This window comes from Tamandua tetradactyla, chromosome 3 (assembly GCF_023851605.1).
Source record: "Tamandua tetradactyla isolate mTamTet1 chromosome 3, mTamTet1.pri, whole genome shotgun sequence".
Taxonomy (NCBI): domain Eukaryota; kingdom Metazoa; phylum Chordata; class Mammalia; order Pilosa; family Myrmecophagidae; genus Tamandua; species Tamandua tetradactyla.
The window spans coordinates 93,820,649-93,837,326 of record NC_135329.1 but is presented as its reverse complement, the minus strand read 5'-3'; the positions used below and the strand labels follow the sequence as shown (position 1 = coordinate 93,837,326).

The window sequence follows — 16,678 nt, the reverse complement described above, 5'->3', positions numbered from 1 at the left end:
AAGAGACAGAAGATAGAATTAGTGATTTGGAGGATGGAACATCTGAATTCCAAAAAGAAACAGAAACTATAGGGAAAAGAATGGAAAAATTTGAACAGGGTATCAGGGAACTCAAGGACAATATGAACCGCACAAATATACGTGTTGTGGGTGTCCCAAAAGGAGAAGAGAAGGGAAAAGGAGGAGAAAAACTAATGGAAGAAATTTTCACTGAAAATTTCCCAACTCTTATGAAAGACCTAAAATTACAGATCCAAGAAGTGCAGCGCACCCCAAAGAGATTAGACCCAAATAGGCATTCTCCAAGACACTTACTAGTTAGAATGTCAGAGGTCAAAGAGAAAGAGAGGATTTTGAAAGCAGCAAGAGAAAAACAATCCATCACATACAAGGGAAACCCAATAAGACTATGTGTAGATTTCTCAGCAGAAACCATGGAGGCTAGAAGACAGTGGGATGATATACTTAAATTACTAAAAGAGAAAAATGCCAACCAAGACTCCTATATCCAGCAAAATTGTCCTTCAAAAATGAGGGAGAAATTAAAACATTCTCAGACAAAAAGTCACTGAGAGAATTTGTGACCAAGAGACCAGCTCTGCAAGAAATACTAAAGGGAGCACTAGAGTCAGAACCAAAAAGACAGAAGAGAGAGGTATGGAGAAGAGTGTAGAAGGAAGGAAAGTCAGATATGATATATATAATACAAAAGGCAAAATGGCAGAGGAAAATATTATCCAAACAGTAATAACAGTAAATGTTAATGGACTGAATTCCCCAATCAAAAGACATAGATTGGCAGAATGGATTAAAAAACAGGATCCTTCTATATGCTGTCTACAGGAAACACATCTTAGACCCAAAGATAAACATAGGTTGAAAGTGAAAGGTTGGGAAAAGATATTTCATGCAAATAACAACCAGAAAATAGCAGGAGTGGCTATACTAATATCCAACAAGTTAGACTTCAAATGTAAAACAGTTAAAAGAGACAAAGAAGGACACTATATACTAATAAAAGGAACAATTAAACAAGAAGACATAACAATCATAAATATTTATGCACCGAACCAGAATGCCCCCAAATACGTGAGGAATACACTGCAAACACTGAAAAGGGAAATAGACACAAATACCATAATAGTTGGAGACTTCAATTCCCCACTCTCATCAATGGACAGAACATCTAGACAGAGGATCAATAAAGAAATAGAGAATCTGAATATTACTATAAAGGAGCTAGACTTAACAGACATTATAGGACATTACATCCCACAACAGCAGGATACACCTTTTTCTCAAGTGCTCATGGATCATTCTCAAAGATAGACCATATTCTGGGTCACAAAGCAAGTCTTAACAAATTTAAAAAGATTGAAATCATACACAACACTTTCTCGGATCATAAAGGAATGAAGTTGGAAATCAATAATAGGCAGAATGCCAGAAAATTCACAAATACCTGGAGGCTCAACAACACACTCTTAAACAACGAGTGGGTCAAAGAAGAAATTGCAAGAGAAATTAGTAAATACCTCGAAGCAAATGAAAATGAAAACACAACATATCAAAACTAATGGGATGCAGCAAAGGCAGTGCTAAGAGGGAAATTTATTGCCCTAAATGCCTATATCAGAAAAGAAGAAAAGGCAAAAATGCAGGAATTAACTGTTCAATTGGAAGAACTGGAGAAAGAACAGCAAACTAATCCCAAAGCAAGCAAAAGGAAAGAAATAACAAAGATCAGAGCAGAAATAAATGAAATTGAAAATATGAAAACAGTAGAGAAAATCAATAAGACCAGAAGTTGGTTCTATGAGAAAATCAATAAGATTGATGGGCCCTTAGCAAGATTGACAAAAAGAAGAAGAGAGAGGATGCAATAAATAAGATCAGAAATGGAAGAGGAGACATAACTACTGACCTCACAGAAATAAAGGAGGTAATAACAGGATACTGTGAACAACTTTACGCTAATAAATACAACAATTTAGAGGAAATGGACGGGTTCCTGGAAAGACATGAACAACCAACTTTGACTCAAGAAGACATAGATGACCTCAACAAACCAATCACATGTAAAGAAATTGAATTAGTCATTCAAAAGCTTCCTAAAAAGAAAAGTCCAGGACCAGATGGCTTCACATGTGAATTCTACCAAACGTTCCAGAAAGAATTAGTACCAATTCTCTTCAAACTCTTCAAAAAAATCGAAGTGGAGGGAAAACTACCTAATTCATTCTATGAAGCCAACATCACCCTCATACCAAAACCAGGCAAAGATATTACAAAAAAAGAAAACTACAGACCAATCTCTCTAATGAATACAGATGCAAAAATCCTCAATAAAATTCTAGCAAATCGTATCCAACAACACATTAAAAGAATTATACATCATGACCAAGTAGGATTCATCCCAGGTATGCAAGGATGGTTCAACATAAGAAAATCAATTAATGTAATACACCATATCAACAAATCAAAGCAGAAAAATCACATGATCATCTCAATTGATGCAGAGAAGGCATCCGACAAGATTCAACATCCTTTCCTGTTGAAAACACTTCAAAAGATAGGAATACAAGGGAACTTCCTTAAAATGATAGAGGGAATATATGAAAAACCCACAGCTAATATCATCCTCAATGGGGAAAAATTGAAAACTTTCCCCCTAAGATCAGGAACAAGACAAGGATGTCCACTATCACCACTATTACTCAACATTGTGTTGGAGGTTCTAGCCAGAGCAATTAGACAAGAAAAAGAAATACAAGGCATCAAAATTGGAAAGGAAGAAGTAAAACTATCACTGTTTGCAGACGATATGATACTATACGTCGAAAACCCGGAAAAATCCACAACAAAACTACTAGAGCTAATAAATGAGTACAGCAAAGTAGCAGGTTACAAGATCAACATTCAAAAATCTGTAGCATTTCTATACACTAGTAATGAACAAGTTGAGGGGGAAATCAAGAAACGAATCCCATTTACAATCGCAACTAAAAGAATAAAATACCTAGGAATAAATTTAACTAAAGAGACAAAAAACCTATATAAAGAAAACTACAAAAAACTGCTAAATCACAGAAGACCTAAATAGATGGAAGGGCATACCGTGTTCATGGATTGGAAGACTAAATATAGTTAAGATGTCAATCCTACCTAAATTGATTTACAGATTCAATGCAATAGCAATCAAAATCCCAACAACTTATTTTTCAGAAATAGAAAAACCAATAAGCAAATTTATCTGGAAGGGCAGGGTGCCCCGAATTGCTAAAAACATCTTGAGGAAAAAAAACGAAGCTGGAGGTCTCGCGCTGCCTGACTTTAAGGCATATTATGAAGCCACAGTGGTCAAAACAGCATGGTATTGGCATAAAGATAGATATCGACCAATGGAATCGAATAGAGTGCTCAGATATAGACCCTCTTGTCTATGGACATTTGATCTTTGATAAGGCAGTCAAGCCAACTCACCTGGGACAGAGCAGTCTCTTCAATAAATGGTGCCTAGAGAACTGGATATCCATATGCAAAAGAATGAAAGAAGACCCATCTCTCACACCCTATACAAAAGTTAACTCAAAATGGATCAAAGATCTAAACATTAGGTCTAAGACCATAAAACAGTTAGAGGAAAATGTTGGGAGATATCTTATGGATCTTACAACTGGAGGCGGTTTTATGGACCTTAAACCTAAAGCAAGAGCACTGAAGAAGGAAATAAATAAATGGGAACTCCTCAAAATTAAACACTTTTGTGCATCAAAGAACTTCATCAAGAAAGTAGAAAGACAGCCTTCACAATGGGAGACAATATTTGGAAATGATATATCAGATAAAGGTCTAGTATCCAGAATTTATAAAGAGATTATTCAACTCAACAACAAAAAGACAGCCAACCCAATTACAAAATGGGAAAAAGACTTAAACAGACACCTACCAGAAGAAGAAATACGGATGGCCAAGAGGCACATGAAGAGATGCTCAATGTCCCTGGCCATTAGAGAAATGCAAATCAAAACCACAATGAGATATCATCTCACACCCACCAGAATGGCCATTATCAACAAAACAGAAAATGACAAGTGCTGGAGAGGATGCGGAGAAAGAGGCACACTTATCCACTCTCGGTGGGAATGTCAAATGGTGCAACCACTGTGGAAGGCAGTTTGGCGGTTCTTCAAAAAGCTGAATATAGAATTGCCATACGTCCCAGCAATACCATTGCTAGGTATCTACTCAAAGGACTTAAGGGCAAAGACACAAACGGATATTTGCACACCAATGTTTATAGCAGCATTATTTACAATTGCAAAGAGATGGAAACAGCCAAAATGTCCATCAACAGACGAGTGGCTAAACAAACTGTGGTATATACATACGATGGAATATTATGCAGCTTTAAGACAGGATAAACTTATGAAGCATGTAATAACATGGATGGACCTAGAGAATATTATGCTGAGTGAATCCAGCCAAAAACTAAAGGACAAATACTGTATGGTCCCATTGATGTGAACAGACATTCAAGAATAAACTTGAAATATGTCATTGGTAACAGAGTTCAGCAGGAGTTAGAAACAGGGTAAGACAATGGGTAATTGAAGCTGAAGGGATACAGACTGTGCAACAGGACTAGATACAAAAACTCAAAAATGGACAGCACAATAATACCTAATTGTAAAGTAATCATGTTAAAATACTGAATGAAGCTGCATCTGAGCTATAGGGTTTTTTTTGTTTTTGTTTGCTTGGTGGTTTGTTTGTTGTTGTTTTTTACTATTACTACTACTTTTATTTCTTTATATTAACATTTTATATCTTTTTCTGTTGTGTTGCTAGTTCCTCTAAACCGATGCAAATGTACTAAGAAACAATGATCATGCATCTATGTGATGATGTTAAGAATTACTGAGTGCATATGTAGAATGGTATGATTTCTAAATGTTGTGTTAATTTCTTTTTTTTTTCTTTCCGTTAATAAAAAATTAAAAAAAAAAATTTAAAAAAAAATTAAAAAAAAAAAACCACAATGAGATATCATCTCACACCCACCAGAATGGCCATTATCAACAAAACAGAAAATGACAAGTGCTGGAGAGGATGCGGAGAAAGAGGCACACTTATCCACTGTTGGTGGGAATGTCAAAGGGTGAAACCACTGTGGAAGGCAGTTTGGCGGTTCCTCAAAAAGCTGAATATAGAATTGCCATACGACCCAGCAATACCATTGCTAGGTATCTACTCAAAGGACTTAAGGGCAAAGACACAAGCGGACATTTGCACACCAATGTTTATAGCAGCATTATTTACAATTGCAAAGAGATGGAAACAGCCAAAATGTCCATCAACAGAAGAGTGGCTAAACAAACTGTGGTATATACATACGATGGAATATTATGCAGCTTTAAGACAAGATAAACTTATGAACCATGTAATAACATGGATGGACCTAGAGAATATTATGCTGAGTGAATCCAGCCAAAAACTAAAGGACAAATACTGTATGGTCCCACTGATGTGAACGGACATTCGAGAATAAACTTGAAATATGTCATTGGTAACAGAGTTCAGCAGGAGTTAGAAACAGGGTAAGACAATGGGTAATTGAAGCTGAAGGGATACAGACTGTGCAACAGGACTAGATACAAAAACTCAAAAATGGACAGCACAATAATACCTAATTGTAAAGTAATCATGTTAAAACACTGAATGAAGCTGCATCTGAGCTATAGGTTTTTGTTTTGTTTTGTTTTGTTTTTTTTGATTTTACTATTATTACTTTTATTTTTCTCTCTATATTAACATTCTATATCTTTTTCGGTTATGTTGCTAGTTCTTCTAAACCAATGCAAATGTACTAAGAAATGATGATCATGCATCTATGTGATGATGTTAAGAATTAATGATTGCATATGTAGAATGGTATGATCTGTAAATGTTGGGTTAATTTCTTTTTTTCCGTTAATTAAAAAAAAAAGAGAAGGGATAATTGGAGCTGAAGGGATACAGACTGTACAACGGGACTGGATATAAAAACTCAGAAATGGACAGCACAATACTACCCAATTGTAATGCAATTATGTTAAAACACTGAATGAAGCTGCATATGAGGTATAGGTTCTTTGTTTTTGTTTTTTTTTGTTTTTTTTTCTTTCTATTATTGTTTTAATTCTTATTCTGTTGTCTTTTTATTTCTTTTTCTAAATCGATGCAAATGTACTAAGAAATGATGAATATGCAACTATGTGATGTTATTAAGAATTACTGATGGTACATGTAGATTGGAATGATTTCTAATTGTTTTGTTAATTCTTTTTTTAATTAATAAAAAAAAAAAAAAAGAAAAGAAACATGGCTACTGCAACACAGCTCTACATTTTCAGGCCGTTCCCTCCAGCCTCTCCACTACATCTTGAACAACAAGGTGATATCTACTTTAATGCATAAGAAAAACCTCCAGGATAACCTCTCGACTCTGTTTGGAATCTCTCAGCCATTGACACATAGTCTCATTTCACTCTTCCCCCTTTTGGTCTAGAAGGTTCTCTCAATCCCTTGATGTTAATTCTCAGCTCATTCTAGGGTTTTTCTCAATCCCTTGATGCTGAGTCTTAGCTCATTTCAGGATCTCTGTCCCACGTTGCCAGGAAGGTCCACACCCCTGGGAGTCATGTCCCACGTAGACAGGGGGAGGGTGGTAAGTTTGCTTGTTGTGTTGGTTGGAGAGAGAAAGGCCACATCTGAGCAACAAAAGAGACTCTCTTGGGGGTGACTCTTAGGCCTAAATTTTAAGTAAACTTGACCTATCCTTTGTGGGGTTAAGTTACATATGAACAAACCACAAGACTGGGGGCTCAGCCTATAACTTTGGTTGTTCACACTGCTTGTGAGAATATCAAGAATTCAACTTGGTGAAGTTGAATTTCTCCCCGTTCTCACCATTCCCTGAAGGGGGCTTTGCAAATACTTTTCCACTCACTGATCGAATCACTCTGGGATTCATCAGGGCATCACTCTGGACAAACCAACAAACTCTCATGTCCTACCTGAGATTCCAAGTACTTATGGCATTCAATCAAACTATCTACATAAGTTATATTAGGAAATGCACTAATCAAAATATAAATTTTGTAACAAACATTTTTTGCTTTAGTCTCACACATAAGGTGAAATTTTAAAATATTAATTACCATCTATTTTCAGCACCCTTCAATAATGACATTCCTTTGTTCTTCCTCATGCAAAAACATTTTTAAAATTTGTACATTGTACATTTCACTATTATTATACACTCTAGGCATTCCTAGATTATACTATATCAATCTTTAACATCTATCTTTCTTTCTGACATCGCAGGGCTTAGGCATAAGAAGGCAAGCTAGCTCTTAGGGATGAAATGGAGATGGCACACCCAGGAAAAAGTGTAAAACAATCAAAATGGTTTCCTGTGGGAGAAGGACATGGGGTGAAGCATATAGTGGTGTTGTTTTCTTAATAAAGAATTTTAGAACTATTTAGCCCCCTAAACTAACCCCTAGGCAGCCTGTAATCTTTATCCAGGGGGTCCCAGATATTGAAGGTTTGGTTCCAGACTGCTGCAATTCAGCAAACATTGCAATAAAGTGAATTCCACGTTGTTTTTGGTTTCCCAATGCATATAAAAGTTATGTTCACAATTTGCTATAGTATATTAAGTGCTCAATAGAATTATGTTTGAAATAAATGTGGACATATCTTCATTAAAAACAATGGAATAGGCAGAGCTGCGCTATCTACCGCGGCAGGGGCAGGAGCTGTGCACAAAGGGGTAGGGAAGGCGGGCGGCACCGGGGGGCCTCAGGTGCAGCAGCAACCACCTGAGCAATGGAAAAGAACAGGCCGTGGGTCCGGCTGGAACTCAGCAGCGCGAGGAGCCTCCCAGCCTTTCTCTGCGGGGCATCTCCATGGAGACCGTGATGTCACAGACGGGGGCTCCTGCGGGGGACTACCGGACAGGAGCCAGCTTCGTGGTCTCTCCACTGCCAAGCCCCCCCTCTGCCAGTGGGCACTGTTGCTCTGCTCGTATTCTCAACCTCGCGGTCCCCGGGGTGCTGTGTCCCCATCCGGGCGGCCATCTGGGCCAAGCCCGGGTGGGGGATTGCCCCAAGGTCCTACTCCCCGCTCTCCCACCCCTCTCACCTACCCCGTTACCCGCCCGGTCGCCGGCCCGACCAGGAGCCGCAGAGCCTCGCCATGGCCTCCGGAGCCGGAGGACTGGGAAGGGGCGGCGGCAAGATCCGGACACGAACTATCCACAAAGGGCTGATTAAGCCTTATATGCAGGGGCGACCGAGGCATGGGGGCATGCTTAGAAGGCTTACAGAATCCATAAGGAACATTGTGCCAGGATGGCTGCAGAGATACTGCAACACGAATGAAGATGTACTCGGGTGCTCAGCAGACACAGGGGAGGTACCACGTGGGCAGGAAAATAGAGAAGATGAGCGTCTCACGCAGGCCACTGAGGAGAGCTCCAGTACTAGTGATGGGAGGATCACTCCTGCACCAACAGTCGATAATACAGAAGAACCTTCAACAACTAGCTCTGCTTCAAGTCATGCAGATGTGTCAACAAGGCCTTCTCTTCATCAGAGCCATCTGCGGTTCTCCATGTTGGAATCCCCTGCCTTATACCGCCGGTCGACTGTATCATTGGCATTGCCAATTGGCGGTTCTGGATTTTCCTTTGTAAAGAAAAATCAGCATGATGATAACAGCTCAACTACCAGTGATTTTTCTTCAAGAGCTTCTGATAAAGATATAGCTGCTGCAAAGTATCCTTCAGTCCCACCTCTGTGCTCCATAGAACCTGAGGCTTCTCCAGCTGCCCCACAGCACATTGCCACCAGCTCAAAAAACCCAGCATTCAACCTGTCTGCCTTTGAAACATATTCCTCTTCACTTGGGAATTCTTCGATCCTTCAAACAAATCAGTTTGGGGATTCTCCTTTTTATCCTGGAAAAACAACATATGGTGCTGCCTCAGCTCCTGCAGGATGGTCTCAACTACAGAGTACTCCTTATCAGGCACCAGTTAGAAGACAGATGAAAGCTAAGAAACTCAATGCACAATCTCTGGGTGTGACTAGTTTAGCAGCTCGGCGAATATTACAATCCTTAGAGAAGATGTCCAGCCCTCTACAGGATGCAAAAAAAATACCTTTTGCTGTTTCGTCAGCTGTGAATTATCTTGATAGAAGTGATATATGTTCCACAGATTTTCAGGCTAAAAAGATTAAGCTGGACTCTCAGTATCCCCCTGTTAAGGGACCTTTGATCCCAAAGCCAGTTTCCATAGCAACAAATCACGCTGTTCATTTTAAACCATCTGTGATCCTTACTCATAAATTGAGAAAGACTTATCAAAGAATAGCTGACAACTACAAGAACAATACTCAGTATGAAAAAAGTGTGACACCAGGACAAAATAGACAACAAGAAAGTGGATTTCCATGCCCAAATTTCAGTCCACCTACAGCCTCTGAGTTATCTTCTGGAATAGGGAATGGAGGCAGCAAAACAAGACAAGACAGAACACACTTTGCTGCAACTAAATTGCCAGAGGAGAAGGGAATGAAAGTACCGGTATTATCAAAAATCTCTCCACCAATCACCAGTTCTTCACTGGCTGCCTGCAGTTCAAGTTCCTCCGGAACCACACTTTCCCCTCCATCACCCATCAGTTCTTCACAACCATTGCCAAATAAGGAAAAAATGACCTCTCCAAGCCGCACCAGCAGTCCTGAGATTCGAGGTTCATCTCCAGTTGTAAAACTCACTGAGACAGATATACAATCTCCACCATCTAGTGTGCCTGCTACACAAGCAGTAACCTCTGACACCACTAGTACTTCAGAACCAGTGATAAATACTTCAGCTCAAAATATCACTTCTGTGAGTAATACAAGCTGTAAGAAGAAACCAGATGAAGTTTGTGAAGGCCTTTTTAGTCAAGCAAAACCTGTGAAAGAAGGAAATGTCCTAGATTTTGTGGAAAACACCGGTTTCATATCACCGAAGGTAGATCCTTTTCCTGCTCAGCATACTACGACAAGCCAGGTAGTTGATACAAAACCAGCAATAAGTAGATTTACTCCTAGTGCAATTGGACTTGGGGAAAGTTTAAAAGGTCAATCATCACGGCGGCGTAAAACATGTCTACTCCGGAACAAAGTTCCGGAGAAGTGCCTGGTCTGTGAAGCTGCAAAGTTGCCATCAAGAGGTGCTGCTAAACAGACTGGAAGTGGGATATCAAATATAAATGGCAAACCAACTGTCTCTGCATCCGGGTCTGGCTTTGGACACAAATGTAATCCAGCAGTAGGAACATGGGATTGTGATACCTGTTTAGTGCACAACAAACCTGAAGCACTAAGATGTGTTGCTTGTGATACCGTCAAACCTGGAATTGGTGTTAAGTGGTTTCTTACATGGCCTGTAAACTCAAGCAGTCCTGAGGTTCGAGTTTCATCTGTAGTTGTAAAAGTGACTGAGGCAGATATACAAACTCCACCATCTAGTGTGCCTGCTACAAAAGCAGAAATCTCTGACACCACTAGTACTTCAGACGCAGTGATAAATACTTCAGCTCAAAATATCACTTCTGTGAGTAATACAAACTGTAAGAAGAAACCAGATGAAGTTTGTGAAGGCCTTTTTAGTCAAGCAAAATCTGTGAAAGAAGGAAATGTCCTAGATTTTGTGGAAAACCCTGGTATCATATCACAGAAGGTAGATCCTTTTGCTGCTCAGCATACTACGACAAGCCAGGTAGTTGATACAAAACCAGCAACAAGCAGCTTTACTCCTAGTGTAATTGGACTTGGGGAAAGTTTAAAAGGTCAGTCAACACGGCGGCGTAAAGCATGTCTACTCCGGACAAGCGAGGTAGTTCCTACAAAACGAGCAAGAGGTAGCTTTACTCCTAGTGTAATTGGACTTGGGAAAAGTTTAAAAGTTCAGTCATCACGGCGGCGTAAAGCATGTCTACTCCGGACAAGCGAGGTAGTTCCTACTAAACGAGCAAGACGTAGCTTTACTCCTAGTGTAATTGGACTTGGGGAAAGTTTAAAAGGTCAGACTACACGGCGGCGTAAAACATGTCTACTCCGGACAAGCCAGGTAGTTGATACAAAACCAACAATAAGTAGCTTTACTCCTAGTGTAATTGGACTTGGGGAAAGTTTAAAAGGTCAGACTTCACGACGGCGTAAAACATGTCTACTCCGGACAAGCCAGGTAGTTGATACAAAACCAACAATAAGTAGCTTTACTCCTAGTGTAGTTGGACTTGGGGAAAGTTTAAAAGGTCAGTCATCACGGCGGCGTAAAACACGTCTACTTCGGACAAGCCAGGTAGTTGATACAAAACCAACAATAAGTAGCTTTACTCCTAGTGTAATTGGACTTGGGGAAAGTTTAAAAGGTCAGACTTCACGACGGCGTAAAACATGTCTACTCCGGACAAGCCAGGTAGTTGATACAAAACCAACAATAAGTAGCTTTACTCCTAGTGTAGTTGGACTTGGGGAAAGTTTAAAAGGTCAGTCATCACGGCGGCGTAAAACACGTCTACTTCGGACAAGCCAGGTAGTTGATACAAAACCAGCAATAGGTAGCTTTACTCCTAGTGTAATTGGACTTGGGGAAAGTTTAAAAGGTCAATCATCACGGCACGCAAATAAGGAACAAATGACCTTTCCAAGCAGCACCAGCAGTCCTGAGTTTCGAGGTTCATCTCCAGTTGTAAAAGTGACTGAGGCAGATATACAATCTCCACCATCTAGTGTGCCTGCTGCAAAAGCAGAAATCTCTGACACCACTAGTACTTCAGACCCAGTGATAAATACTTCAGCTCAAAATATCAATTCTGTGAATAATACAAGCTGTAAGAAGAAACCAGATGAAGTTTGTGAAGGCCTTTTTAGCCAAGTAAAATCTGTGAAAGTGGGAAATGTCCTAGATTTTGTGGAAAACACCGGTTTCACATCACCGAAGGTAGATCCTTTTCCTGCTCAGCATACTATGACAGGCCAGGTAGTTGATACAAAACCAGCAATAGGTAGCTTTACTCCTAGTGCAATTGGACTTGAGGAAAGTTTAAAAGGTCAGTCATCACGGCGGCGTAAAACATGTCTACTCCGGAACAAAGTTCCGGAGAAGTGCCTGGTCTGTGAAGCTGCAAAGTTGCCATCAAGAGGTGCTGCTAAACAGACTGGAAGTGGGACATCAAATATAAATGGCAAACCAACTGTCTCTGCATCCGGGTCCGGCTTTGGACACAAATGTAATCCAGCAGTAGGAACATGGGATTGTGATACCTGTTTAGTGCACAACAAACCTGAAGCACTAAGATGTGTTGCTTGTGATACCGTCAAACCTGGAATTGGTGTTAAGTGGTTTCTTACATGGCCTGTAAACTCAAGCAGTCCTGAGGTTCGAGTTTCATCTGTAGTTGTAAAAGTGACTGAGGCAGATATACAATCTCCACCATCTAGTGTGCCTGCTACAAAAGCAGAAATCTCTGACACCACTAGTACTTCAGACGCAGTGATAAATACTTCAGCTCAAAATATCACTTCTGTGAGTAATACAAGCTGTAAGAAGAAACCAGATGAAGTTTGTGAAGGCCTTTTTAGTCAAGCAAAATCTGTGAAAGAAGGAAATGTCCTAGATTTTGTGGAAAACACCGGTTTCATATCACCCAAGGTAGATCCTTTTCCTGCTCAGCATACTACGACAAGCCAGGTAGTTGATACAGAACCAGCAACAAGTAGCTTTACTCCTAGTGTAATTGGACTTGGGGTAAGTTTAAAAGGTCAGTCATCACGGCGGCGTAAATCATGTCTACTCCGAACAAGCCAGGTAGTTGATACAAAACCAGCAATAGGTAGCTTTACTCCTAGTGTAATTGGACTTGGGCAAAGTTTAAAAGGTCAATCATCACGGCACACAAATAAGGAACAAATGACCTCTGCAAGCAGGACCAGCAGTCCTGAGTTTCGAGGTTCATCTCCAGTTGTAAAAGTGACTGAGGCAGATATACAATCTCCACCATCTAGTGTGCCTGCTACAAAAGCAGAAATCTCTGACACCACTAGTACTTCAGACCCAGTGATAAATACTTCAGATCAAAATATCACTTCAGAACAAAATATCACAAGCCAGGTAGTTGATACAAAACCAGCAATAGGTAGCTTTACTCCTAGTGTAATTGGACTTGAGGAAAGTTTAAAAGGTCAGTCATCACGGCGGCGTAAAACATGTCTACTCCGGAACAAAGTTCCGGAGAAGTGCCTGGTCTGTGAAGCTGCAAAGTTGCCATCAAGAGGTGCTGCTAAACAGACTGGAAGTGGGACATCAAATATAAATGGCAAACCAACTGTCTCTGCATCCGGGTCTGGCTTTGGACACAAATGTAATCCAGCAGTAGGAACATGGGATTGTGATACCTGTTTAGTGCACAACAAACCTGAAGCACTAAGATGTGTTGCTTGTGATACCGTCAAACCTGGAATTGGTGTTAAGTGGTTTCTTACATGGCCTGTAAACTCAAGCAGTCCTGAGGTTCGAGTTTCATCTGTAGTTGTAAAAGTGACTGAGGCAGATATACAATCTCCACCATCTAGTGTGCCTGCTACAAAAGCAGAAATCTCTGACACCACTAGTACTTCAGACGCAGTGATAAATACTTCAGCTCAAAATATCACTTCTGTGAGTAATACAAACTGTAAGAAGAAACCAGATGAAGTTTGTGAAGGCCTTTTTAGTCAAGCAAAATCTGTGAAAGAAGGAAATGTCCTAGATTTTGTGGAAAACACCGGTTTCATATCACCCAAGGTAGATCCTTTTCCTGCTCAGCATACTACGACAAGCCAGGTAGTTGATACAAAACCAGCAACAAGTAGCCTTACTCCTAGTGTAATTGGACTTGGGGAAAGTTTAAAAGGTCAGTCATCACGGCGGCGTAAAACATGTCTACTTCGGACAAGCCAGGTAGTTGATACAAAACCAGCAACAAGTAGCTTTACTCCTAGTGTAATTGGACTTGGGGAAAGTTTAAAAGGTCAATCATCACGGCACACAAATAAGGAACAAATGACCTCTGCAAGCAGCACCAGCAGTCCTGAATTTCAAGGTTCATCTCCAGTTGTAAAAGTGACTGAGGCAGGTATACAATCTCCACCATCTAGTGTGCCTGCTACAAAAGCAGAAATCTCTGACACCACTAGTACTTCAGACCCAGTGATAAATACTTCAGCTCAAAATATCAATTCTGTGAGTAATACAAGCTGTAAGAAGAAACCAGATGAAGTTTGTGAAGGCCTTTTTAGCCAAGTAAAATCTGTGAAAGAAGGAAATGTCCTAGATTTTGTGGAAAACACCGGTTTCATATCACCGAAGGTAGATCCTTTTCCTGCTCAGCATACTACGACAAGCCAGGTAGTTGATACAAAACCAGCAACAAGTAGCCTTACTCCTAATGTAATTGGACTTGGGGAAAGTTTAAAAGGTCAGTCATCACGGCGGCGTAAAACATGTCTACTTAGGACAAGCCAGGTAGTTGATACAAAACCAGCAATAGGTAGCTTTACTCCTAGTGTAATTGGACTTGGGGAAAGTTTAAAAGGTCAGTCATCACGGCGGCGTAAAACATGTCTACTCCGGACAAGCCAGGTAGTTGATACAAAACCAGCAATTGGTAGCTTTACTCCTAGTGTAATTGGACTTGGGCAAAGTTTAAAAGGTCAATCATCACAGCACACAAATAAGGAACAAATGACCTTTCCAAGCAGCACCAGCAGTCCTGAGTTTCGAGGTTCATCTCCAGTTGTAAAAGTGACTGAGGCAGATATACAATCTCCACCATCTAGTGTGCCTGCTGCAAAAGCAGAAAACTCTGACACCACTAGTACTTCAGACGCAGTGATAAATACTTCAGCTCAAAATATCACTTCTGTGAGTAATACAAGCTGTAAGAAGAAACCAGATGAAGTTTGTGAAGGCCTTTTTAGTCAAGCAAAATCTGTGAAAGAAGGAAATGTCCTAGATTTTGTGGAAAACACCGGTTTCATATCACCCAAGGTAGATCCTTTTCCTGCTCAGCATACTACGACAAGCCAGGTAGTTGATACAAAACCAGCAACAAGTAGCCTTACTCCTAGTGTAATTGGACTTGGGGAAAGTTTAAAAGGTCAGTCATCACGGCGGCGTAAAACATGTCTACTTCGGACAAGCCAGGTAGTTGATACAAAACCAGCAATAAGTAGCTTTACTCCTAGTGTAATTGGACTTGGGCAAAGTTTAAAAGGTCAATCATCACGGCACACAAATAAGGAACAAATGACCTTTCCAAGCAGCACCAGCAGTCCTGAGTTTCGAGGTTCATCTCTAGTTGTAAAAGTGACTGAGGCAGGTATACAATCTCCACCATCTAGTGTGCCTGCTGCAAAAGCAGAAATCTCTGACACCACTAGTACTTCAGACGCAGTGATAAATACTTCAGCTCAAAATATCACTTCTGTGAGTAATACAAGCTGTAAGAAGAAACCAGATGAAGTTTGTGAAGGCCTTTTTAGTCAAGCAAAATCTGTGAAAGAAGGAAATGTCCTAGATTTTGTGGAAAACACCGGTTTCATATCACCCAAGGTAGATCCTTTTCCTGCTCAGCAAACTACGACAAGCCAGGTAGTTGATACAAAACCAGCAACAAGTAGCCTTACTCCTAGTGTAATTGGACTTGGGGAAAGTTTAAAAGGTCAGTCATCACGGCGGCGTAAATCATGTCTACTCCGGACAAGCCAGGTAGTTGATACAAAACCAGCAATAGGTAGCTTTACTCCTAGTGTAATTGGACTTGGGCAGAGTTTAAAAGGTCAATCATCACGGCACACAAATAAGGAACAAATGACCTTTCCAAGCAGCACCAGCAGTCCTGAGTTTCAAGGTTCATCTCCAGTTGTAAAAGTGACTGAGGCAGATATACAATCTCCACCATCTAGTGTGCCTGCTACAAAAGCAGAAATCTCTGACACCACTAGTACTTCAGACCCAGTGATAAATACTTCAGCTCAAAATATCAATTCTGTGAGTAATACAAGCTGTAAGAAGAAACCAGATGAAGTTTGTGAAGGCCTTTTTAGCCAAGTAAAATCTGTGAAAGAAGGAAATGTCCTAGATTTTGTGGAAAACACCGGTTTCATATCACCGAAGGTAGATCCTTTTCCTGCTCAGCATACTACGACAAGCCAGGTAGTTGATACAAAACCAGCAACAAGTAGCCTTACTCCTAATGTAATTGGACTTGGGGAAAGTTTAAAAGGTCAGTCATCACGGCGGCGTAAAACATGTAAAGTTCCGGAGAAGTGCCTGGTCTGTGAAGCTGCAAAGTTGCCATCAAGGGGTGCTGCTAAACAGAAGTGCCTGGTCTGTGAAGTTACAAAGATGCTAAACAGACTGGATTTGTGACATCAAATATAAATGGCAAACCAACTATCTCTGCATTAGGGTCACGCTTTGGACACAAATGTAAGCCATCAATAGGAACATGGGATTGTGATACCTGTTTAGTGCACAACAAACCTGAAGCAGTGAGATGTGTTGCTTGTGAAACAGCCAAACCTGGAAT

The 16,678-nt window shown here is 40.4% G+C and overlaps 2 protein-coding genes across 2 annotated transcripts in view; one reads left to right on the top strand and one right to left on the bottom strand.

The window, feature by feature from the left end:
• Positions 1–16,678, bottom strand: part of LOC143677523 (intraflagellar transport protein 140 homolog) — a 297,426-nt gene that overhangs the window by 140,507 nt on the left and 140,241 nt on the right. The gene's annotated exons all lie outside the window — the stretch shown is intronic.
• On the top strand, positions 8,008–16,518 carry LOC143677519 (uncharacterized). Its single transcript, XM_077153535.1, has one exon. It carries the CDS (start codon positions 8,245–8,247, stop codon positions 16,516–16,518), a length of 8,274 nt encoding a protein of 2,757 aa, XP_077009650.1. The 5' UTR covers positions 8,008–8,244.